General features: G+C 31.9%; 3 protein-coding genes across 5 annotated transcripts; 2 read left to right on the plus strand and 1 right to left on the minus strand.

Moving 5' to 3' along the window:
- Nucleotides 1–1,858: 1,858 nt before the first annotated feature.
- LOC107946079 (phytochrome A-associated F-box protein-like) lies at nucleotides 1,859–3,307 on the plus strand. Its single transcript, XM_016880267.2, has one exon. It carries the CDS (start codon nucleotides 2,111–2,113, stop codon nucleotides 3,092–3,094), a length of 984 nt encoding a protein of 327 aa, XP_016735756.1. The 5' UTR covers nucleotides 1,859–2,110; the 3' UTR covers nucleotides 3,095–3,307.
- A 10,956-nt stretch (nucleotides 3,308–14,263) lies between these two features.
- On the plus strand, nucleotides 14,264–18,188 carry LOC107946081 (E3 ubiquitin-protein ligase BAH1). Of its 3 annotated transcripts, XR_005921682.1 has the most exons (7): nucleotides 14,264–14,800; nucleotides 15,005–15,504; nucleotides 15,605–15,742; nucleotides 15,831–15,889; nucleotides 15,983–16,097; nucleotides 16,313–16,422; nucleotides 16,496–18,188. XR_005921682.1 is itself a non-coding variant. In XM_041106841.1 (6 exons), exons 1-5 carry the CDS (start codon nucleotides 14,629–14,631, stop codon nucleotides 16,086–16,088), a joined length of 975 nt encoding a protein of 324 aa, XP_040962775.1. In that variant the 5' UTR covers nucleotides 14,264–14,628; the 3' UTR covers nucleotides 16,089–16,097; nucleotides 16,313–18,188. The 3 variants fall into 3 exon arrangements, 2 of the variants coding, with proteins under 2 accessions (XP_040962775.1, XP_016735758.1); XM_041106841.1 differs by having other exon boundaries at nucleotides 16,313–18,188; XM_016880269.2 differs by lacking the exons at nucleotides 16,313–16,422; nucleotides 16,496–18,188 and having other exon boundaries at nucleotides 15,983–16,215.
- Nucleotides 16,110–22,414, minus strand: LOC107946080 (ABC transporter C family member 4). Its single transcript, XM_016880268.2, is given in 12 exon segments — nucleotides 16,110–16,446; nucleotides 16,553–16,792; nucleotides 16,867–16,930; nucleotides 17,008–17,528; nucleotides 17,642–17,936; nucleotides 18,032–18,196; nucleotides 18,330–18,962; nucleotides 19,060–19,146; nucleotides 19,283–19,603; nucleotides 19,687–20,720; nucleotides 20,723–21,855; nucleotides 21,982–22,414. Coding segments are annotated over 11 exon segments (4,521 nt in total). The 5' UTR covers nucleotides 21,783–21,855; nucleotides 21,982–22,414; the 3' UTR covers nucleotides 16,110–16,345.
- Nucleotides 22,415–24,316: the final 1,902 nt, after the last annotated feature.

Here is a 24,316-nt window from a genome sequence, read left to right on the forward strand (position 1 = left end):
TCATTTGGTACTTTTACTTTCATAAAATATCCAATGTGGTACTTGAACTATCAATTTATGTATCATTTAGTACATGTACTTGCATAAAGTGTCCAATGTGATATTTATATTTGAAAAATGTTTAATGTGGTATTTGAACTATCAATCTGTGTATTATTATGGTACTTGGAGTTAACACTCATAGTAAATGCTAAAAATTAATCAATGAAAATTCAACACGTGTATTTATTTTCAAATCGATAATTCCACATTGATAATATAATAATATGTGAAAAGATAAATAAATAAAAAAGTAAATTAAATTAAATTAAAAAAACTTGATTCAAATTCTTAAAACCCTAAAAATTAACTTTAAAACCTAAACAACATAAATTTAACATAAAAAAATAAATTTATTCAAATTATTAAAAACCCTAAAATTTCCAAAATTTCCCCAAATTTATATCTCTTACTTGACTTATTGAGCTTGAATGGGAGGTTGAATAACTTGATTTTGATTATCATTTCAAATTTTTGTTTTATTTATCTTTTTCACATAATATTTTATTATCCATGTGGAATTAATGATTCGGGAAAAATTCACATGTTAGATTTTCATTGGTTGGTTTAGCATTTTCTAAGGGTGTTAACTCCAAATACCATAATAATATCCAGATTGATAGTTCAAGTACCACATTAAATATTTTCAAAGTATAAGTATCATGTTGGGCATTTCATGAAAGTTCAAACCTTAAATAATACACAAAGTGATAGTTTAAGTACCACATTAGACATTTTCAAAGTACAAGTACCACATTAGACATGTAATGAAAGTACAGGTACCAAATAATACACAAATTGATGGTTCAAGTACGGCATTAGACATTTTTAAGGTACATATACCACATTGGATATTTTATGAAAGTATAGGTACCAAATGTGACATTATCTCTAAATTTAATAATTGAAGGTATAATGTCAAATTTAACCCTCGACATTTACATCTTTTGTCAATTTAGCTCTTATAATTTTTTCAGCTAAATTAAACCTTCAACTTTTTAAAATGAGTAGAATTTGACCATCAATCTTTTAAAAGGAATCTAGTTGTTATTTTTTAACTTAAATGTTGACTAAAACCTTTTTCAAACACGGGTAGTTTACATGGCAAGCCCTATGTACTTTATTTTTTATTTCTGAATTTTTGTGATTTTTGTGATTTTTTTAAAATATTATAATTTTAAATTATTTGTTAACGTGATATATAAGACAAGTAGTACCGTATCAATATAAAATTCTCATGGACTGTTATGTGGGTCAAATTGAACCCAAAAAATAAGGACCAAATTGACAAATAATGTTAATGTTAAGGGCTAATCTTGATATATTGCCTAAATTTAATATATATATATAAAACAAGAAAGAAACAAACGATTGGAATCCTATAAATCTCGATGGATGATAAAATAATACTACTATGGTCCTTTATATTTTCTTTAGGGGGAGGGGAACTAAGGGTGAAATTACTTGCCAACTCCCTCTATAATAGAGATCGATCAAATTAGTCCTTCTATTATTAAATGAATCAATTTAGTATTTGTACTATTAAAAAAATCAAATTCTATTAGAGTTAACATAAACTGTTTAAGAAATGACATAAAACTTATTAGCTTTTCATTTGCAAAATCTATACAACTTTTGAAATATTAACTCTGTTAAATAGTATCTGACATTATTTTTAAACAATAAATGTTAATTCTATTGAAATTGGTCTTATTTGATTCTTTTTAATAGTATAATGACTCAATTGATTCATTTAATAGTATAAGGAGTAATTTAATAAAGGGACCTTTGAGGAAAATTTACCCATAACTAAGTGGTCCAATATGCTGAGCTCACAGTCTCACCGCCACCAGATTCTTTGGCAAATGCAGCACCCGCCCACCACTTCCCTCATCTTCCCCCCAAATCATTTTAAAAGCAAAATGGAAAATTTTTATATATTTTTTCCCATCTCTGAAATCCCAGAATTCAATCATTTTTAGCTCAAAACCCCACTTTTTTCCCCCTTTCCTTTTAATATATAGTCTTTACCTGAGAAACTACAAGGTTCATCAGCCCCCCCACATTGAAAATGACGGAGACGCCGTTCTCAAAACTCTCCGACGACGTCGTTCTTAACATCTTCTCCAAGCTCGAACATCACCCCAAGAGCTGGGCTTGTCTCGCTTGTGTCTGCACCAAATTCTCTTCTCTCATTCACAACACCTGCTTCAAACAAAAATGCTTCAAAACCATCCCCGCCGTTTGCGCCGGTCTCCTCTCCTCTTCCTCCGTCCCTCCCGGCGGTTGGTCCTCCCTCCATAAGCTCTCCGTCTGCTGCCCTGGCCTCCATCACGCTGGCGTCCTTCTCGACCACTCCGATTTTGGCTTCGCACGTGAGATTGGCCCCGAGGTGAAATATCCCAAGCTAGCTAATTCCCAATTCTCCCCGCCGCCCACCGAGCCTTGGTCCAGCAAAGTGGAAGGGAATCCGAATCCGGATCCGGAAAATAACGCTGCCGGGTCCGATTGTTCATGGTCGCTTTTCGATGATCTATGTTACGACACCGTTTCAAACCCGTCCGAGTCGATAGACGGTTATAAAGTAGAAAGAATTGACAACAGAGACATAAAAACCGGGCGTGAATTTCTCGTTTGTAAAAGGAGGAAGCTATCTAGACCGCTTAGATCCCATCTAGCAGACGGCGTTTGGAACTTAAGCCGAGAACAGGGCAACAAGTTGTTAGCGAGCCGGTTCCGAGGCGATTGTTTATACATTTGCGATTGGCCGGGATGCATTCACATGGAGGAGAAGCGGAATTACATGCTTTTCAGAGGGGTTTTCAACGACTTCAAGAAATCCCGAGTGTGGAGGACGATAAATGATGGGAACAGGCGCAAGATCGATCTGAGTTGCGCCTTTTGCTCTTGTAAACAAACATGGGATTTGCATTCTGCTTTCTGTTTGAGGCGGGTTTTCGGGTACCACGATGATGGGGAGCCAGTTGTTCGAGCTTATGTTTGTGAGAACGGACATGTTTCTGGTGCTTGGACTGATTTGCCTTTGTACACTTAAGAGAAACAGCATATCACATCAACATTACTAGTAAGTTGTTTCCAGTTAAAGTAAGTGGAATTTACAACTTGATGATGATTAGTAAGCAGCATTTAGTATTGGGTTTGATTTATTGATAGAAATGATGTTCTTTGTTGGCTTTCTCAGAAGATGAGACTAGTGATTATCATTATGGTTATGTCTATTACATTGTATACCAGCATTGGATTGTTAGATTATCTAGTGAGATTTTTGGCATTGGATTATTAGTTTATCAAGTGAAGTTGAATTTCAATCTTTGAACTATTAATTCTTTGGATTTAATCCTTGTTTGTTCTGCTACTAAAAGGGTACTTTCCAGTTTGTCTTCCACTATGAAATTTGTGGTTTTAAAATGAACTTGAAACAAGGGCTTTGTAGTGCTTGTTGAAATCTTGAAATCAGAGCATTGTGTGTTTAGACTACATTATTGGTTGTTTGCTATCTATGTTGCTTGCTTTATTCATTCTGCCAAAAATTCAGGCAGCATAGGTTACTGCAACCAACTATATAATTATTTTTGATGCATTTTTGGGGTTGTTTCTTGTCAATCCAGCTGACTACAACTGAGAGTCACTCAACCATTTGCCTTGGTCATAGTTCAGTTTTCTGTTTTCATGTTTATGCATGCATGCAATCTTTACCGGTTATCATGGTTAAATTCTGCTATTAATTTTTGTAGTATGCTTAAGTTATGAATTTTGTCCCTCAAGTGAGTGTACTTTTTGAATTTGAAATTGAAATTTCAGTCTTGACCGAATGGTAACTATTATATTCATTGGGTTACGTTCTGTTAACAAACATATTATCATATCTGCAATGTCATGTTAGCTTATTATTTTTATATATTATTAGAAGAAAGTCAATTAATGGGTTTCACAATTATCATTTGTGTCAAGACCAAAATTTCAAATTTGAAAGTATGGGGGCTGAGAATGGTTAAATTGAACATGGATTAAATTTACAATTTTCACACATAATACAAAACTGATAGTAGTATAATTTAATCAAACAAATTTAATTGCTATTAGTTGGTCATGACTAAAATCTTAAAATTCGCAAAGCATAAGTATTACAATTTGATCATTTGTTAAAAAATATTGGGAGGGACCATCTTAAAAAGTTCTGTAGCTATAACTAAATTGGGTAGAAGACAAAAGTGATGAGTCTGAATGTCGATGGAGGAATATAGCCTTTATGCATGGGTGATATAAACTGCTTCAATGAAGGCAACATCCTGTAAAACATCGCTTTTATTCTTTTATTCCATGCTTTTTTCTTGGCTTGATAATGGCAGTTAAGATTATCAATATTCACATGTTTAAAGCATCTAGGATTGGTAAACTTACCAATAACCCAAAGTGACACTTTATCTGAACCATCCCCATTGCAACAAACCACAATAGTAAGTCTTTCCTTGTCCTTTTTTCGTCCTTCTAATTGCTTTGTAGCCAGTGAATGATCTACTTGCAATCGATAAAACAAGTCTGTTTCATCCATATTATAGATATCCTTCCAATAAAATTGTCCAATTTAGCTCTTATTTGAGGTAAAACATGTTCAATATTCTCCATAACAACTGAACCACTTTCATCAATGTCTTGCCTTGAACTGTTCTAGCCAACCAATTAAGAAGTTAAATTCAAAATTTGCATCACCATACATTTTTGTAGAAACTTTTTTGCTTTAGTTTGAATCATTTCTCCAATCATGTTTACTTTCTCTTGATATTGGAGAAACCACTCTTACAATGCATTCTCTAATTCAGGATATTTGGTTGATTTGTGTATTTTAACATTGATACTCTTATCTCTTTTGACAAATATTTAGATGACCTTGTAAGAGTATTTGATATTGTTGATTGGCTAACCGAGAGATCTAATGTTTGTTGAACCCACTGTTGCAAATCTTGTTGACTTGAAGAGGGATGCTCATTTTTGTACTCACATATTGCTTTTCTCATCTCATTGATACTCTTATTCTCTTTTGACAAATATTTAGATGACCTTGTAAGAGTATTTGATATTGTTGATTGGCTAACCGAGAGATCAAATGTTTGTTGAACCCACTCTTGCAAATCTTGTTGACTTGAAGAGGGATGTTCATTTTTGTACTCACATATTGCTTTTCTCATCTCATTGATACTCTCATCTCTTTTGACAAATATTTAGATGACCTTGTAAGAGTTTTTGATATTGTTGATTGGCTAACCGAGAGATTAAATGTTTGTTGAACCCACTGTTGCAAATCTTGTTGACTTGAAGAGGGATGCTCATTTTTGTACTCACATTTTGCTTTTCTCATCTCATTTGTCAATATAGACTTTTTTACACATTTCAAATGAGAAACCATCGAGGAAAAGATTATATGAATTACAACATTTTGATATGTACATGTGTTTATTTATAATAAAATTTCTAAACTATCCAATTAATATATACGTATTGGGTTTTGAAACCATTAGCTCTTTCTTTTTGGTTACATGAATCAATTAATTAATTTGTTTTTTTGGTTACATGAACTAATTAACTTTGATTCATTGTACTTACATGCATATTGGATTTTGATAAAAAAAAAACTCATGCATAAAGTATAAAATATTCACTAAATTAATAAATTTATCAATAAATTAATAACCTCGATAAAATAATAATTTTTTCAGGTCTCAAAATATTATTTTATAGAAGTTTTACTGTAATTACAAATCCAGATTGTTGATTTCTATAACAGATGCGTAATATGTAGTAGGTTTGCATTTCTTATTAGGGAGAAAATGTTTTTTTCCTCAATGAATATGAGAAGTTGTACACTAAAATTGGCTGCTGATGCGAATTTTAGTGGTGCGAAGTTCGTACAAATTTAAATCTCCTACGTTGAATCTTAAAAGTAAATATGAATAATTTATTTTTTAACTTAAAACTTAAAATAATCTGATATTTAAGATGTTCATAATTTGGTTAAAATCGAAGTAATTGATCAAATCAGTTTGTGGTTGAATTTATCTCGGTTGGAGGTCGATTAATAATTTGTTAATGATTTTCTTTTTTTAATAGTTTAAAAAATATTATATATAATGTATATTATTTATTTCAATTAATATAAAATATAATAGTTCAAAAAATACATTGATAATATGAAAAATATATTATCTATAATATATATTATTTAATTCAGTTAATTACTCAATTTTAAATCGAATTAACCGATAATTGAAATTTTAAAAAATAAATGAAAAACATAGAAAACCTACGCTAAAAGAAATAAAGAAGGAAAACAGAGGGAGAAGTAGAAAAAATGAAAAATAAAGAAAAAAAGAAAGTTAAAAGAACATAAAAGAAAAAAAAATTAAATAGCTCAAAAAGAAAAAATATAGGGACCAATTGTAGAATTTAATCTAAAATTTTCATTTGAAATTATGATTTAAACGTATCACATCAGCTTACCGTTACATCATTAACGATAATCAACGAGTCAGTGACTAAAATATTACAACACGATAACGTAAGTGACTAAGATGTAACATTTCAAATATAAGTGACTAAAATGTAACCTGAGACAAATACAATTTAATAACTGAAGATTAAAATTTTAAAATTAAAAATAAATATTAAAACCAAAAATACCAAATAAAACTAAATCTGCACAAAAATTAATAGTTTTTTTTTAAAAAATACATCATATGGAGAAGATTAGGGTTAAACAGGGTTTTTTACAAAAATAATATAAAAAATAAAAAATTATCAAAATGTTATAACTTTTTTTATTTACCAAAAAATATATAATTCTTTTATTTACCAAAATATATAAAAAAACAAAAAAACAAAAAATAGAAAAAATAGAAAAAAAACCTGAACTGATTTGACAACTCCTTGAGTGGAGGGAAGTAGGTTGGCGGCACCAAACAAGGGAAGCAGGTTGGCGGCACCACCCTTGAATTTAAGGGTGGTCGGTTGGTGGGGGGAAGAAGGAGAGGGGAAGAAGAAGAAAGAAAGGAAGAAAGAAAAAGAAGGAAAAGGAAAGGAGAGGAAAGAAAGAAAGAGAAGGAAAGAAAAGGAAAGGGGAGGAAAGAAAGAAAAATAAGGAAAGAAAAGGAAAGGAGAAGAGAGAAAAAAAAGAAAGAAGAAGAAGAGGGAAGGAAGGAAAAAAAGAAAATAAGGTAATTTTTATTATTAATTTAAGATTTTTGTAATATTTGTGTGTTAAAAAATAATGTTAAGTACATTTTACGTATTTTATTAATTTATTCAGGATATATAATTTTTGAGATATATTTAGCATGAAAAAATTTATGGTATGTACATTATATGTTGATTAAGAATTTTTTTTATGAAATTGACTTAGGATGTTGAAATTAGTTTTGTTAGGAAAATAACATTAAAAGTAAAATGATAAAGAAATATATTTAAGAAAATATAAAATACGAAAAGAAAAAACGAAAATTATATATTCACCGAAAGTAAGAAAATGCGAAAAAATTATATCTTTAATAAATTTTAAACATAATGCACTGAAAAAGTATAAAATTATAAAATTTAAAATGACGATATTTTTTAAAATAATAAAATGCGGAGAGAAAATACGAACAAATGGCCAAAATAATAGTGTATTACTAACTTTTTTAAAAATTGAGAAATAGTTAATACAAATATTTTTAAAAAATGTAATGAAATAATATAAAGTAATAAAATAAAAAAATAAAAATATTTTTATTGAAAGTAATAAAAATCGGGAAAAAATACGAGCAAATAGCAGAGATAAGTATTTTTTTCTTACACCAAATAAAAAACCCGTTTTTAGTATTTTTTTATTTTGGTAAATAAAAAAATATATAATATTTTGGTATTTTTTTAATATTTTATTATTTTTGTAATGTTTTATTATGGGTTTTATAAAAAAATAATATAAAAAATAAAAAATTACCAAAATATTATAACTTTTTTATTTACCAAAAAATATATAATTTTTTATTTACCAAAATATATCAAAAAAAGTAAAAAAACAAAAAAAATAAAAAAAAAACAGAAAAAAACACACTAAATTAATAAATTAATTTTACACTAAATACACTAAATAATACGAGTAAATGGCAGGGATAATGGTTTTTTACACTAAATTAATTTTAAAAACACACTAAATTAATAAATTTAAAACATTATGTAAAATTATAAAATTAGAAATGAAGATATTTTTTAAAGTAATAAAATGCGGAAAAAAATACGAACAAATGGCCGAAGTAAGAGTTTTTTACTAACTTTTTTTTCAACTTGCAGGCATCGCAATGACTTCATTGATTAGCACCAAAAGCCACATATCTGATGCGGTTAATAACGCGGTGTGATTTATTATTTATTAATCACGGGTTCTATTTATTTAAAAAGGATAGACGTACAAAGAAATAATGTTATCGTAAAATTTTTTCTGTAATTTAACACTATCAGGACTCGTACCGAGTTTTAAGGGGCCGTGTGAGTGTTTTGAAGAATACTCCGGATGCACGGTTGATGCCGTACTTAGAGCTAGCCGGATCGTAGCACAGATCCGGTACACGGTCTTGCGCTTTGATTTATTATTTGCGCTAGTGGAGCGGTACCGCCCGGAGACCCACACTTTTCATTTTCCGTGCGGGGAGTGCACGGTGACCTTGGAGGATGTAGCGTTGCAGCTTGGGCTCCCAATTGACGGGAGTCCCGTAACGGGATTATCTGCATTTACCGATTCGGATGCACTTTGCTATCAGCTTCTAGGAGACTCACCAGGGGACGGTGAGTCATATTTTTCGGGCTTACAATTTACATGGCTGAAAGCCAAGTATGGACAATTATCAGCGACAGCCACTGAAGACGAGTTGATGTGCGCTGCTCGAGCGTACATCATGCATATCATAGGGGGAGAAATCATGCCTGATGCAAGCAACGACAAGGTCCATTTCGACAAATTTGACTGGATTTGTCGAAACTGGAAACTTGTAGAAAATTTTTACTATCCTTCTCCCACAACGTCTTAAAATTTTTGCATTAATCCTTGCCTTCATTCATCAAACGAGACATTTCTATTAAATCTCATTGCTATTTGTTGCTGACATTCAAATGCACATCCAACACTTGTTGTCAATATGACTCCATCGAAATAAACGCATACAAAAAATTTAGCATCCATCTTCAATATTTAATCTGTCAAAAATAAACAAAATCTCGTAAAACATCTCGCACGGATAATAAATAACTTAAATAAAAAAATTAATGTTTCAATATTCAATTTTGTACATGAAAGCCATTTAACCACTAATCCTAATAACTAACACAATAATAATATTAATAAATTTATATACAAAATAATACTAACTAAAATTATTAATAACTAACTATAAAAATAATACTAGTTTTTTACTAACAATAATACTAAGTAACATCTTAATAATAATAATAATAGTAATAATAATACTATAAAATTTTTATTTTTTTGTAATATTTTGATAATAAAACCCTAACTAAAACTATCAATTTGAGTTTTATTGATTTTAATCTTAATAACTAAACTAAAACAAAAAAATACAAATTATACAAAACAATAACAATAACATAATCAATTATTTTTAAAAAAATACCTTATTTTTCTCTTCTCTTTCTCTCTTTTTCCGCAGCACCTCTTTTTTCTTTTCTTTTTCTTCTGATTTTTCTTGTTTTAGTTGGACAGAGTTCGTGTTTATAACACGAGTAGTGCCGCCAATCTGGTTGGCAGGACTGGTGCCGCCAACCTGCTTCCCTTGTTTGGTGCCGCCAACCTGCTTCCCTCCACCCAGGGAATTGTCAAATCAGTTCGAGTTTTTTTTTCTGTTTATTATTTTTTTTATTTTTTTGATATATTTTGGTAAATAAAAAAATATATTTTTTGGTAAATAAAAAAAATTATAACATTTTAGTAATTTTTTAATTTTTTTATATTATTTTTATAAAAAACCCGGTTAAACAGATAACCTCAAAAAAAAAACATGGGAAGAAAATTCGAAGGCGTGGGGCTGCAGTTTTGCTGTGATGTCTGTAAAGTCAAAAGGCAAATAGGCTAATCCGATTCCTAATAATAACAATAATAATTGTTTTAAGCAAATTAAAGGGCTCATACAGTTTTTTATTTGACAATTACTTGCACCTGTTACGTCGGCGGCGTTTGATGGTTTAATTTTATAGCTGTGGGCGGTGGGCCCCTTGTGCTTGGTGAGTGGAGCTCCCAACCACCCACCGTGTCTTACAAAAAGAGACTTTCACCTTAAAGGAGTTCACATCGCTCATTGAATGTGGCAAACAATGGGATGAGCATTATACACATTGTCCTGCTGTCCAATGCTTGCTTATCATATTGTTTTTGACAGTCCAAAAAGTATGATTTTTTAAAAAAAATATCTGTTATTATTCGATATTTAAAATAACTTTTATAATTTTAAAATTTTTATGATTTTTTTAAAAATTTAAGGTTTGAGAATTTTAAAATCAGGATTAAATTGATATAATATGTGAAAGTTAAAATTTTAATTTTTGAAATTAAAAGTAAATTGATATAATTCGTAAACGTTGATGACTAAAGTTTGGTTTATGCCACTTAGGGTCAGTTCTTCATTGCTTAAAAAAAGTATTTCTGACTCTAAAAATACTTTTAAAAGAAAAAATGTGAAGAACAAGCTGTTTTTGGCTGAAATTTTTAGCTTTTCAGGAGCGCTTTTGAAAAGCACTTCTGAAAAGGAGCTGAAAATGAGAAGCTAAAAATTTTAGCTTTTCCTCTCTCAAAAATACTTTTGGTGCTTAATTACTTTTTTACCCCTCTAATAACATAATATTTTTCTTTTTTTTCTTGGTGTTTAATTACAATTGTGTTAAAATCATTAATTAAAAATAAAAAAATATTTTTTAAAATAATAATTACAAATATTTAATGGTTATATTTAAATATTTAAAATATAGTTTATATATTCTAATTAAATTTTATAAATAATTAACATTTATTGCTTAAAAATATTTACAATTTATATTTTATATATTAAAATATTAACAACAAGTTATAATAATTTTTTATATTATTACTAAAATATAATAATATTAACTAATTTAAATATTATTTAAATGCATATTTGTTACTTGATAATAACATGTCTAAAATAGATATTTTATTTCTCAAAAGTACTTTTTGACAGCAATGCTAAACACTCAAATTTTAAACCAAACTTTTCAAAAGCACTTTTCCACAGTACTTTTCAAAAGCAATGAAGAACTGACCTTTAGAAAGCAATCATTTCATCTTTTCATTAACAGTTGGGTGAAAAGAAAAAATGCAATTCCAAATAATTTAGTGATCTAATTGTAATTTTTTAAAGTTAGGTGGCAAAAAAAAACTTACGCATAATTGAGTAACTAATTGTAATTTTTTTTCCTTAATAAAGAATAGGGGTAAAATGAAATTGTTTAAGTATCAAAACCCAAATATGCATTACTTATTCAATCTTATTGTTAAATAAAACTATTCAATTTTTAATTATAATTATAATTATATTATTATTTATTAAATGCTTATTAAATTTGAAATATATATAAATTTAAATATTATTATAATTATTTTTATTTTAATTAAACATATTTTTATAAAATTTAATTTTCTATTGAATCAAATTACAAATGATTGTCCTAGGTCAATTTATGATTATGGCCCCTCTACCATGTTAAATTTAGTATATAAATAAATTGACATAATTTGGTTCTTCTATTTTTAGTTAGTCTAAATAGTTTATTATTTTGATTAAAATGTTTAGGCAGAAATTTCTCCTAAAAATACCCATTCCAAACTTTTCATATCGAAATAGATTTTTTTTGTGTGTTAGAAAGGTGTACTTATTATACCGAAATAGATTTTTTTGGTATGTTTTAGAAAAGTGTTCTTAAGAAAAATTCACGACAACATTTTAATCAAAATAATTAAGGATGTTAATTATTTAGACCAACTAATGTCATTAATAAAGTAGATGATCAAATTATGTCAAATCAAAATATAGACTAAATCCTAAATTTTAGCAAAGTAGAGGGATCGATACTAAATTTTACCATTATCTTACCGGGCAAAAAAAAAAGAGAAACAAAAAAGGACATGTATGATGACAAATTCGCTTAGGACTAGGGATGAGTATTCGATCGAGTCGAGTCGAATCCATTCAAACAAAAAAAGCACGAGGGCCTTCATGTAGTGTAGATATTTTTCTTATTCAAAACTTTGCTTTTGTTATTTTTAAGATGAAATAGTTTTAAAATTTAAAAAGTAATTTTTACATTAATTTTCATAACATATTTATATATACTTTAATACTACTAATTTAGTCAATTATCCTTATATTTAATATAATGTCTCTTTCAAATATTTTATCTTATCACAGTTTAAGTAAAATGAATGATTGCTACTTATCTTTCTACTGTGCCTAAAATATGGGTTTCATCATTATACTTTAATTTTAATTTTTTTATTTTAAAATTTTGATCTTAATTAAATAATAATTATTAAATTTATTAAATTTCGTTATTTTTAAAATCTTACACGATAAATAGCATCCTATCAATGTACTATTTTAACAGACTCCTTATAAAAAAGTTGGTTAATGAATTTAAGAGTTGTTGTTTATTTCAGGATTAAAATTTTATAATTTAAAAAATATACAAACTAAAAATGACTTTTAATCCATTTAGTTTTCGTGACAACTCAATTTTAACTAATATTTTATTGCATATGTTGTTTCATGTCAGAGATGCATCCACTGCAAGAGGCAAGGATTACTCACAGACTCATTGCATCAAGGTCTGCAAGTGCCGCCATTGTTCACGTTGATGTCTCTTCTTTGCTTCCTTTTAGGCGAGGAAGTCTAACTCAAGCAAATAATGACTAAAGTGATAGTTTTCAACGGCCTGGGAATAATTTAGGTGTTTATTATGTTAACATAATATTATTTGTTTTATATATTATGTTAATAAATCATTCAAAAATTAACAATAATAATTAGAATTTAAAATAAAAATAAAAAACGATTTATAAAAAATTTAAAAAATTAATACAGAATACACATAAATTATCATGCAAACTATTGTATTTAAAAATTTAACATTTTAATTTGTACTCTCATTAAAAACATCCACTCTTTGTCAAAAGGTTGATAGGCACATTACAGGTCTGATTTGGGCCCCACTCTCCCGAACTGACATGAAATGAAAGCAGCCAGTATCTAATAGTATTAAATCATTTCACATTATATTTTTTCTCCATTACTTTTTTAAATTTATAATGTGGTACACTTTATTTCCAATCAGCTTTTTCCATTTTGTTTCTATGTTGGTTTTTTTTAATTATAAAAATGAGTTAAATATTAAATTTATAAGTAAATTTTGATGTAATGTAGAATTTAGTACATGAGTTTTTAATTTTATGCGTAATTATTTATATGCATATGTGAAATTTTAATTTTGATTTATTTGTATATTTTTAAAGAAACGAATACATATATTCATTTTCATATTGAATTAATATAATTGTTTGTCTATGTAATATATCAACGTAAAATGATGTTAATTCGATAATATTATTAGCTTGAGTAAAAGTTAAAATTAGTGTATAACATTATATCAGATCAAAATTCATAAAAAAAAAATTATAATGCTGTTATGTGTTTTAATTTTTTTTATTTAAATGTCTTGATTTTTTAAAATATAATTAAAGGATACATAATTATGACTTTTTAGGTTAAAATTTGTCTTAACTAAATGATAGTTGTTAATTTCATTAAGCCAATTTATGTTATTTTTAAAATATGATGTGACAAATAAATTATCACATATGCAATGCTATATCAGTTTGTTATTTTTACACGTTACTCTCGTTTACATCAAGATCGAAATTTCGTAATACAAAAAAGTATAAGGATTAAGAATGATTAAATTAAAGAATACAAGACTAGTAGCAAAATTTAACCAAATAGTTTTAATTACTATCGTTTTGTTCTGGATTAAAATTCAAAAATTCGAATTAAAATACATATACTAAATTTACAACTTACACGGAATACAGGGACTAAGAAGGTAGTTTGACCCCTTTATCTTAATATTCCTTTATGTTAACCAAATAATATGTCTTGGCGAGGTGTAGATATAATTTCCATTAGCGGTAACACAGATAAAAAGAGTGAGTTTGAAGCACTCGGCAAGAGAGAGAAGATAATCCGAAAAATTGGCCATTTTCCCCTCGCAATCTTCCTCATTCACCATCAAAATTCCATCGTCAATCCCTGCTGTCATCACACCAAATCTAAAACCACACACACCACCACCACCACCACCGTCAGTTTCCATGTCTTCTTGAATTGCTCTTGCTCTGTTTCTTCCTTTGTTCTTCGATTGTGTGTTTGTGTAGGTTGATTGAAACAACCCAACGGGAACAAAGTATTGATATCGTGTGTGGTTTGGATTTTTTTAATAATAATAATTTATTGTTAAGAAGAGATGAAGTTCTGCAAGAAATATCAAGAATACATGCAGGGACAAGAGAAGAAACTACCTGGTGTTGGTTTCAAGAAGCTTAAGAAGATTTTGAAGAACTGTAGAAGAGAATTTCAGTCCAAGAATGACGTCCATGGTGTTCTTCATAACCAAACTTGTCCTCAGCATTGTCCAGGTACATACATATATATGTATATAAATTGATTATATGAATTGGGTTTCTTGAGAAAAAGAAAGGGTTTTTAGGCCTGAAGAAAAGCTATAAGTTCTTGGTTTATCTGATGTATTTATAATCTGATCCTGGGTTTATCTTAGACCTTTGTTCTAATGTGTATAAAATTATGATTTGCTTATACTTTTGATGGAAATTAATGTCCAGTTTGCGATGGGACCTTCTTCCCTTCCCTTTTAAAGGAAATGTCTGATATAGTAGGCTGCTTCAATGAGCGTGCACAGAAATTGCTTGAACTACATTTGGCTTCTGGTTTTAGAAAATACTTCATTTGGTTCAAAGGTAAGCTACAAGGCAGCCATGTTGCTTTGATTCAAGAAGGGAAGGACCTGGTTAACTATGCATTGATTAATGCTGTGGCGATTCGTAAAATACTGAAAAAATACGATAAGGTTCATTTCTCCAAACAAGGGCAAGCTTTCAAGTCACAAGCACAAAGTATGCACATCGAAATCCTCCAATCTCCGTGGCTATGCGAGCTTATGGCTTTCCATATTAATTTGAGGGAAACCAAGGTGAAATCAGGGATGACCCCTGCATCGTTTGAAGGATGTTACCTCACATTTAATGATGGGAAACCATTCCTTTCTTGTGAACTCTTTGATTCTGTCAAGCTTGATATTGACTTGACTTGTTCTATATGCTTGGTGAGTTGCAAGTTTTTCAGGTCTGATAGTGCTATCCATTAGTTCAGCTGCTACTAAGGGTTCTTGACTGATATAGGCTTCGTATTTTCTAATGCAACAGGACACAGTATTTGATCCAGTATCCCTCACTTGTGGGCATATATTCTGCTACATGTGTGCTTGCTCGGCTGCATCGGTTAGCATTGTTAATGGACTGAAAGCAGCTGAGCCAAAAGAAAAGTGTCCCTTATGTCGAGAGGTGAGTGTCTAGGTCGGATAATAACTTCTACTCTTATGAAAGTAAGCATAATATTCTTTGTTTTGTGTTGGTATTTTCGGAATTACAGGCAGGAGTTTATGAAGGTTTTGTACATTTGGATGAGCTTAGTATTTTGGTAAGGAGAAGGTATGATCCTAATAGGTTTTCCTCTTTTCATTTGAATGAATGAATGTATGCTGATATGTTCTTACCGGTATCATACATTTGTTTTTGGAACAGTTGTAGTGAATACTGGGAGCAGCGACTTCTAATGGAAAGAGCCGAGCGAGTTCGACAGGCAAAGGAACACTGGGAATCCCAGTGTCAGGCGTTTGTCGGGGTCTGATTATACCAAGTTCTGTAAATCTAGATTAAACCCTTTTTTATTACAGTTCATTTGTAAATGAATCTTGCTACAATGTTCATTTCTGAATAAAACTGGGAAAAACCGAAAGCATAACCCTTCTGAACAATCTAAGTTCAAGAATTCAGTATTATTTTCAGATGGATTCAAATCCTGTTAAATTCAGCACATGCATTTCTTTTTGAACTTTTTTGCAATCTTGACAGTGGATGGAAATCCACCCGAAAGAAGATACGGTTTCATAGTCCGGAAGAGCGGTTGGCATATTCTTGAACCAGTGCTGCAAAGAGTGTCGGCGTCTCGAGCAACTGTGATGGTTTGTCAAATTCTTTTGCCTTTCCTGTTATCAATGAGAGTATGATTCTTTAAATATATGAAAAATCATGTAGGACATCTATCCGTATATGATATGCCGAGTTTGAGTAACGTAAGAAAGAAGCATGCACCTGCATCGACGACTAAAACTCGATCACAGTCCATGACTGTGGGTATTCTGTGAGCAATGCTGATAATAGTGCAGGCTGCAAAGTCTTCTCTGATGATCTTTTGGATTATGGAATCTGTTTGTGAATCGACAGATGCTGTTGCTTCGTCCATGAGCAAAAGCCTGCTTCGTTTAAGCATAACTCTCCCCAAACACAGAAGTTGTCTCTGCCCCATGCTCCAATTGTCGCCATTATCAACCACTGAAAAATTTGAAGGATTTATAGGTAATGCTCAGCCACTATTTCAGATGCCGGAACATGTTAAAGTCACTTACCTAAAGAATCAAGTTTATTGGGTTTTGAAGCCACCACATCTTTAAGTTGGCAGCGCTCAAGACTCTGCAAAAAAATCAGAAATTTACAGCGAGTGAAAACAATGAGAACATGTTCTCATTATGGGATAATAACATGGTTACCTTCCATATCTCTTCATCAGAAAACTGTCCTGCAGGATCAATGTTGCTTCTCACAGATCCTTCGAAAAGGACAGGTTCCTGAGGGATGATCCCGAACCGTGGTCGGAGATCATGCAGTCCTAGCATGCAGATATCTATATCATCAATGATTATTTTCCCAGCAGTTGGCTCAACCAGTCTGAAGAAAACTTGGATTAAAGTCGACTTCCCACTCCCGGTCCGACCAACAACACCGATCTTTTCACCACCGTTGATGCTCAGAGTAATGCCTTTAAGTACAAGAGGCGTGCTTGGACGGTATCGAACCTGAAGGTCTTTGAGCTCAACATTGCCATGGGCAGGCCAATTTGGAGGTGGAAGATGGTTTTTGTTATGCCATGCTGCTTCAGGTTGAATACTCGAAAATTGCTTTATTCTTTCAACTGAAACCATCCTATTTTCCACGTAACAACTGAAATATATGGACATGAACAACACACCATTGAGGGACAATCCATATGAGAGAGATAACCCCACATTTTCTGCATTAGGCAAAATAAGTATTGTTTATCTGATACCAGTACGACCATTTGTGTTTATACATGAAAATCATAAAGAATGGTTTGTGGAACTGAGATTGCAGCATACAGTTTACCTGGCCTGACAATGCTGCTAGGTAAAAGGATCATAAACATGGTAGATAAGCAAAGAACTACACTACCAATAAATTCCAAACGGAATCCCAACCACTCGTTGGATCCATTGTTGTGGAAATCCATGCATAAACTGGAATTAACTCGGTTAGCGTTTTCCTGACAAAACCTGTCCTCCTTTCCGAATGCGCGAATTGTCATAACCCCGGAGATGCTTTCTGAGAAGTGATGGATGACGGGAGCTTTAGTGATTGAGTCGAGGCGGGTTAATTCGCGTGATGATGCCAGGTAGTATCCCTGCAATTCAAATCAAATGGACTTCCTGCTTGATCTATATCGTACACGGAAACGAAATAGCGAATGCCAAAAGTGAATTGAAACAAGAACCATACCCGATACCAGAAATTCAGCCAAGCAAGTGGAATTATCAAGAATATTGTTGGCCAAGCATATTGACATGTGATTATGAAGATACTTAGCAGTGTAATGTACATAGCAATTGTAACCCCCATAATGAATGGAATGAAGATATCGACGTTGGTCTGATCAGTAGACGCCTGTGGATAAAAAATAGAAGGAATCTGTCAGTCTTAAGATACCAAGCCACTTTGATAATTTGTTTCTTGGAAAACAAGACTCCCATTTTTGGGCAAGAATTAGCTTTGATGAGAAAGTAGCATGGTTCATTACCCGACTTAAAATTCTTCCCGAAGGTGTGGTATCGAAAAAGGACATAGGGGCGTGCAAGATGCTTTGAAGAATTTGCCTGAAAAATATTTGGGCTGTTTTGAGCCCCAGAAGCGTAACGAAATAGGCTCTAAACGTTACCAACACCACCGATACGGCTGCTATGATAGCATAAACAGAAATGAATAGCAAAGGGTCGAACGGAAGAGCACGTTCAGCTGAAGTTTCATATGACATCCAATAATCACTGGCCATAAGAGAAGCTTGCCATAACAGAGATAATAATAACGTAGCTGCTACACCCCACCAACCAAAAGCTTCAGTGCAGTACATTTTATACACATGCAAGCTGACTTTACCGGTTTCCCTTTCCTCGTCTTTGATTAGCCTAGAATCTCCCTTATCAGATTTCAGGGCGTCTTGGGACTTACGTTCACCATTTACTTCCCTGATGTTAGAAGCATCCTGAGCTGATTTTGATGTTCTGGGGGCATTCTCACCTGGCATGGTGTTGCCTGCGTCTTCTACAAGTTCCATGGACGATTCATGTGCAGCTACAAGAGCTCCAAAATCCATGTGCGAGTCTAGTAAATCATTATACTTTCCTGATTGTACTATCATCCCGTCTCGCATCACCTGCAATTTACACAATGAATTCTTTTAGAAACATGAATTTCATGCACATACGTGCTCATGTCTATTTCCACGAAACGGATCATACAAGCCTACTTACCAAGATATGATCAACATTATGCAAGAAGTCCACTTGATGGGTTACAAGCAAAATAGTCTTCTCTTTGAGAACTCCTCTCACACATTCCTGCATATAGAACAGAAGCAATAAACTTGAGATTCAGCATGTTGATCTATCGTTTTCTCTCCTTTTAAGACCAAAAGGATGGATCATTTCTTTTCAAACAATAACAGAACTTGCAATAAGCAGACATCAATGTCACCTTAAATATGTCTGACCCTGTATGAGCATCAACAGCGCTAAAGATGTCATCGAGAAGATATATGTCACAATCTTGGTAAACAGCTCTGGCTAGTTGTACCCGTTGCTTCTGGCCACCGCTGAGGTTAATTCCGCGTTCTCCGATTTCTGTCTGATCACCAAACTCCATCATTTCCAAGTCTTTCTCTAAACAACAAGCCCTTATAACTTCCCTATATTTCTCCCGGTTCATCGGCAAACCGAATAGGATATTGTCTTCAATCGTCCCATTCTGAATCCAAGATGACTGAGCTATGTATGCGGTCGTCCCACAAAGCTTAACCTGTCATTCAATCCATTATTGCATCATTATGCCGAACAACCAACTAGCATGGAATGCAAGCATTTTAATCAATAATGTGTTACCTTTCCTGATATTTTGTGCATCTCACCAAGAACCGAAGCCAGGAGAGAAGACTTCCCGGATCCAACAGTCCCAACGATGGCGGTGAGTTCCCCTTTCTTGATCTCTAAATTTATATTTTTCAAAACCTGTTCTCCCTTTTCATCATCCCAGCTAAATGCCCCGTTTTTAATTTCCACCGCAACTCTATCATCGCAACCCTCCTGTCTCTCCACCGATGAATCGCCCAATTCCTTGCTCATCATGAAACTATCTAACCTCTCTAATGATATCACAGCTTGTGAAAGTGAGATCATGGACTGCGGGAATGACCTGATGGGCTCTTGCAAGATCTTAAAGATAGTTGTTGCTGTGAACACTAGCCCTGCATCAAGTCTTACTCCCAATAAAAGTGCAGTCCCGAATGTTAGGGTCGATACCAGTAACGGCGTTGACCACATTATTATCACATGGCCAGCGATAGAATACAGGAAATTGCTTAACCATCCAAACTCGATTTCACGGAAATATTGGATTCTTTTATTGAAGTGTTCTTCCCATGATTGGAACTTGATAACCCGCATGTAATTAAGCATCTGGTTAGTTGCCTTCATTCGCAAGTCACGATTCTTCATCACATTGAATTGAAAACGATTGTTCCTCCTACTTTCCATTATCGCAAATATAAAAGCACCAAGAAGTCCAAGCAAGGATGTCACCACAGCGGCACCGAGGTACATGTACAAGAGCACCAAGGCAACACAAACCTGCAAAGGAGTCAACCAAATAGAATGAAGCTGTAGCATCATATCTGATAGCTGTTGAGCATCAACAGCCATGTAATTCACAATCTGTCCGACACCATGAGCTTGACGAGCAGAGCAGGTTAACCGTAAACCTTTCTTGTATAACGAAGTGATAAGAGTGCAGCGAATGAGCATCCCGAGTTTCTGAGAGTTGAAATTAAATTGGTGACTGCTCAACACTTCAACAAACTTAGCAGCAAGGAGAATCAATATAAGGTAATATCCTTCATAAGGAGAACTTCTTTCCCCGCAGTGTAATCAACAAAACTTTGGATCAGAAGTGGACCGACGTACGTGACGCAAAGCCGCACGATTGCAAGGAATGCAGTGAAAGCAAGTTCCTTCCAAAAGCACCGTAGCAACGTAGTTCGAACAGGGTGCTTTAATTTTTCCTCCGGTTTAGGCCAATTTACTTCGAAAAGCTTCAACATCTTCTCAGCCCTATGTTCGGGTGAAAGAGTTGGAACATCATCCATTTTGAGAGGGGACTCATAGCCTTTTTTCAACAGAGGATTCAACCAAAGCCAAAAGGCCTTTGATACTATAGAAGCTGAAGCAAAGCCAGTAATGTTGGATTTGCTCAAAAGAGGTTCATACAACTTGGTTTCTTCTTCTTCCATTGCCGGTCCAAGTTCACCGCTCACTGCTATACCTGTTGAGCCTCTAATAGCAACAAGAAGAAGAAGAACTGATAAAGGAAAAGAACCAAGGGAAACTATATCATCCAACCTCAAATACTGACCCTGATTTGTTTCGATACGAATGATCCCAGAAGCTGTAAACAAGGAAATGATGATAAAATTAGCAATCCAATAAGCTCGGAGCGAAAAAGGGTGATTAATAACCTCAAATCTCTTTTCATGGATGATTAATATAGCAATCACCACATGAGTTCCAGCTTGAACTAACCAAAACATCCCATCAAACAGTTTCCTTGGATCCTGGTTATTACTACGAAATGCCATAATGCATATAATAGTGTAAGAAAATGCCAGTACAAGCGTTACAATCAAGGATAGTTTGAACCATATAGTGGTCCTGGTAAGGGCTTTATTGCATCTTATGAGTGGCTTGTTGATGTCTGAGCTGCCATGGATGCTGCCTGATAATCTAGAGTAGAGCTTATGAAACGCAAAGCATAAGAGGGTCAACAAGAACAGTAGATCAACGGCTAAAAACAAAGCTCTCTGAGGACATGGAGAGAGGAAAATGAATCTCAACCATTGGATCATGACAGGAATCGATGTCTCCTTGGAAGATAAAATCACAGAGCTTGAACATGAAAGGGAAGTAATCCAAGTAGCTGAAGACATATTCACTCAAAAAAAGCGTTAAACAACACAAAAAATCACCCTTTTCAGATGCTGGTTCCAATCAATACATGCCCTGTAATAAAAACAAACAGAAAACCAACATATCACTATGTTAATGGCGGAATCTATATAATCCATAAATATAAAACATCAAAGTCAACTAGGATTTTTTTGGGGTTTTATGAAGATTGTCAAGTACCTCATAATGCGCAAGCTTCAAACTGTCATCGTCTTCAATGTGATGGCTCTCATGAAGTTAGTGTAAAATGACTGAAAGTGTCACCGGATCTTCCACAAACATGATGATGAATGTGAATACGTCCCACCATTGATGACAGCATTAAATACTAAAAAATAGACTGATGAGTTCAAAATGGTGCTTTTCCAACTTGGTAAAAGAAAGAACCGTGTTGGAAAACAATATATATATTTGTCAAAGAAGAAGCTAGGGGAAAAAAACCAAAGAAATTAATTAATATAAAATAAAAATAGTTGGTAAACCCCATTGGAAATGGAGAAAAGAGATGTAACTTTCATGAAAAAAAGGAATAAAGCAACCAAAATCACGCAAAATATATATATGCACTAAAGACGAACCATGCAAAACAATGGTGGAAATGAACCAGGAATGTAATTGAGGTTTAAGAAAGAAGAAAAGGCCAAAGTTTAACAGTACTGAGAGATCAAGAGACGTCATGTAACTTGTTTAGTACCCAAGACAAAAACCAAAACCATTCCTACCAATTAAAAAAAAGTAATAAATTATTTTTAAAATTTTTAAAAATCTAGTTGAACCTGTTGAATTAATCCGTACCTGTTCCTGATCTAATCAGATCAAAATCACTCTCCGAATTAATACCCTTGTGGATTCCCGATCCAATCAGTCAGATTGGACGGTTCGGGTCAAACAACATTAGTTGAAAGTTCACAATTTCATTAATGCATTATGACTTATTTGGCCCTCCAACTTTATCAAAGTTATTTTAGCTTCTATTTAATTTTTCACCTCTTTAAACCCTTATACTTACATTATTTGTCAAATCATCCTAAACTAGGTGAAAAAATTAAGGTTTGTTAACATTGCTAATATGACATACACGTGGATACCACATCAACAATTAATTATTTTTTAAAAAATTTTAAAATTTTATATTTTTTTATAATTTAATAATTTTTAATTTTTTTAAAAATATTTTGTCCACAAAGTCAACTATCATTAACTTTTCTATTCATTTTGGTGTGATTTGACAAAAAATTTCATTTACAGAACTATATAAACTTTAAAAATATAAACTCTGTTAGATATTATGATATTTTTTAAATAATAAATATTAACTCTATTTTAACTTAGCCTTATTTAATAGTAAAGACAGACCCAATTCCTATAATAGAAGGACCTCTCAAGTACATTTGCTTGGGATTTTTTTGGGTTAGAAATAAAAAATAAATTTTTAGGAGCTAAAATGTGAGTTTTTCATTATACTAATATATAATAGGCATAATTATTTATTTGACCCTCCAAATTTACAAAAAAAAATCATTTTAGCCATTTATTTAAAATTTTGCATCTTTTAGCCCTTAAATTTACTTTGTTTATCAAATTTTTCTCAAAATAGATAGAAACGTGACATACATATAAATTGTCATGTTAGCAATTAATTATTCTTTTAAAATATTAAAAAAGAAGTGATATTTGACAATATTGGTGCTTTGTACCGTAGGTGATATATTTGAGTGAAATGAGGGTTATACGATGGATCTCTTGTATCTCTTTATCTTTGAAGGATGATGTATTTTTTTTCATTTTAGGGTCACCAAGACCAAGGGGCCGGCTTAACTAAGAGGGGGACTAGAAGGGCCCTCCGACCTATTAAAATGAAATTTTTTTATCTAGATTTTTTAAAATTTTAGATTAATAAAAGTAGAACACATATTAATTTTCTAAAAATAATAATAATTTAATTTAATTCTCTAAAATATAAATTATTTAAATTATAAAATTATATTCTAACTATCATAAAAATTATAATATAATTTATACCTATAAAAAAATTTTCTAACTTCACTACTTTCGTGTCTTACTCCTCTAGGGTCGCTCCTAAAAAGAAATAATCAAAATAATCTTGAAAGTACAGAATTTCTGAGTCTGACAACAATATGATAACAACAATTACCACGTGCTATCATTAATGCCACATTTCTATATTAATCTATTTTACCAAAATAGAGAAATCAAACCTTGTCGCCAATTGAGATGAGTGTTTATTTTAAGTATGGTATATTTAATTTTTTTATGTTATAGTATCACTACAATATTTAATTTTATTATTATTATTATGTACCGCCCATCCAAAAGAGCTCTTAGTTCAATTGGTATGATCGTTGTTACTAATGCAGGTGGACGTATCTGCAAATATGTTGAAACGCATTATCCTCATATTTATGGGTTGAAAAGGGTTATGGATAGTTCTAAGCATTGTGTAAAAAAAATGATCAGATCCTGTAATGACTTAGCATACCAAATAAGGAAAATA

This window comes from Gossypium hirsutum, chromosome D12, assembly GCF_007990345.1.
Source record: "Gossypium hirsutum isolate 1008001.06 chromosome D12, Gossypium_hirsutum_v2.1, whole genome shotgun sequence".
In the NCBI taxonomy this organism is placed as follows: Eukaryota; Viridiplantae; Streptophyta; class Magnoliopsida; order Malvales; family Malvaceae; genus Gossypium; species Gossypium hirsutum.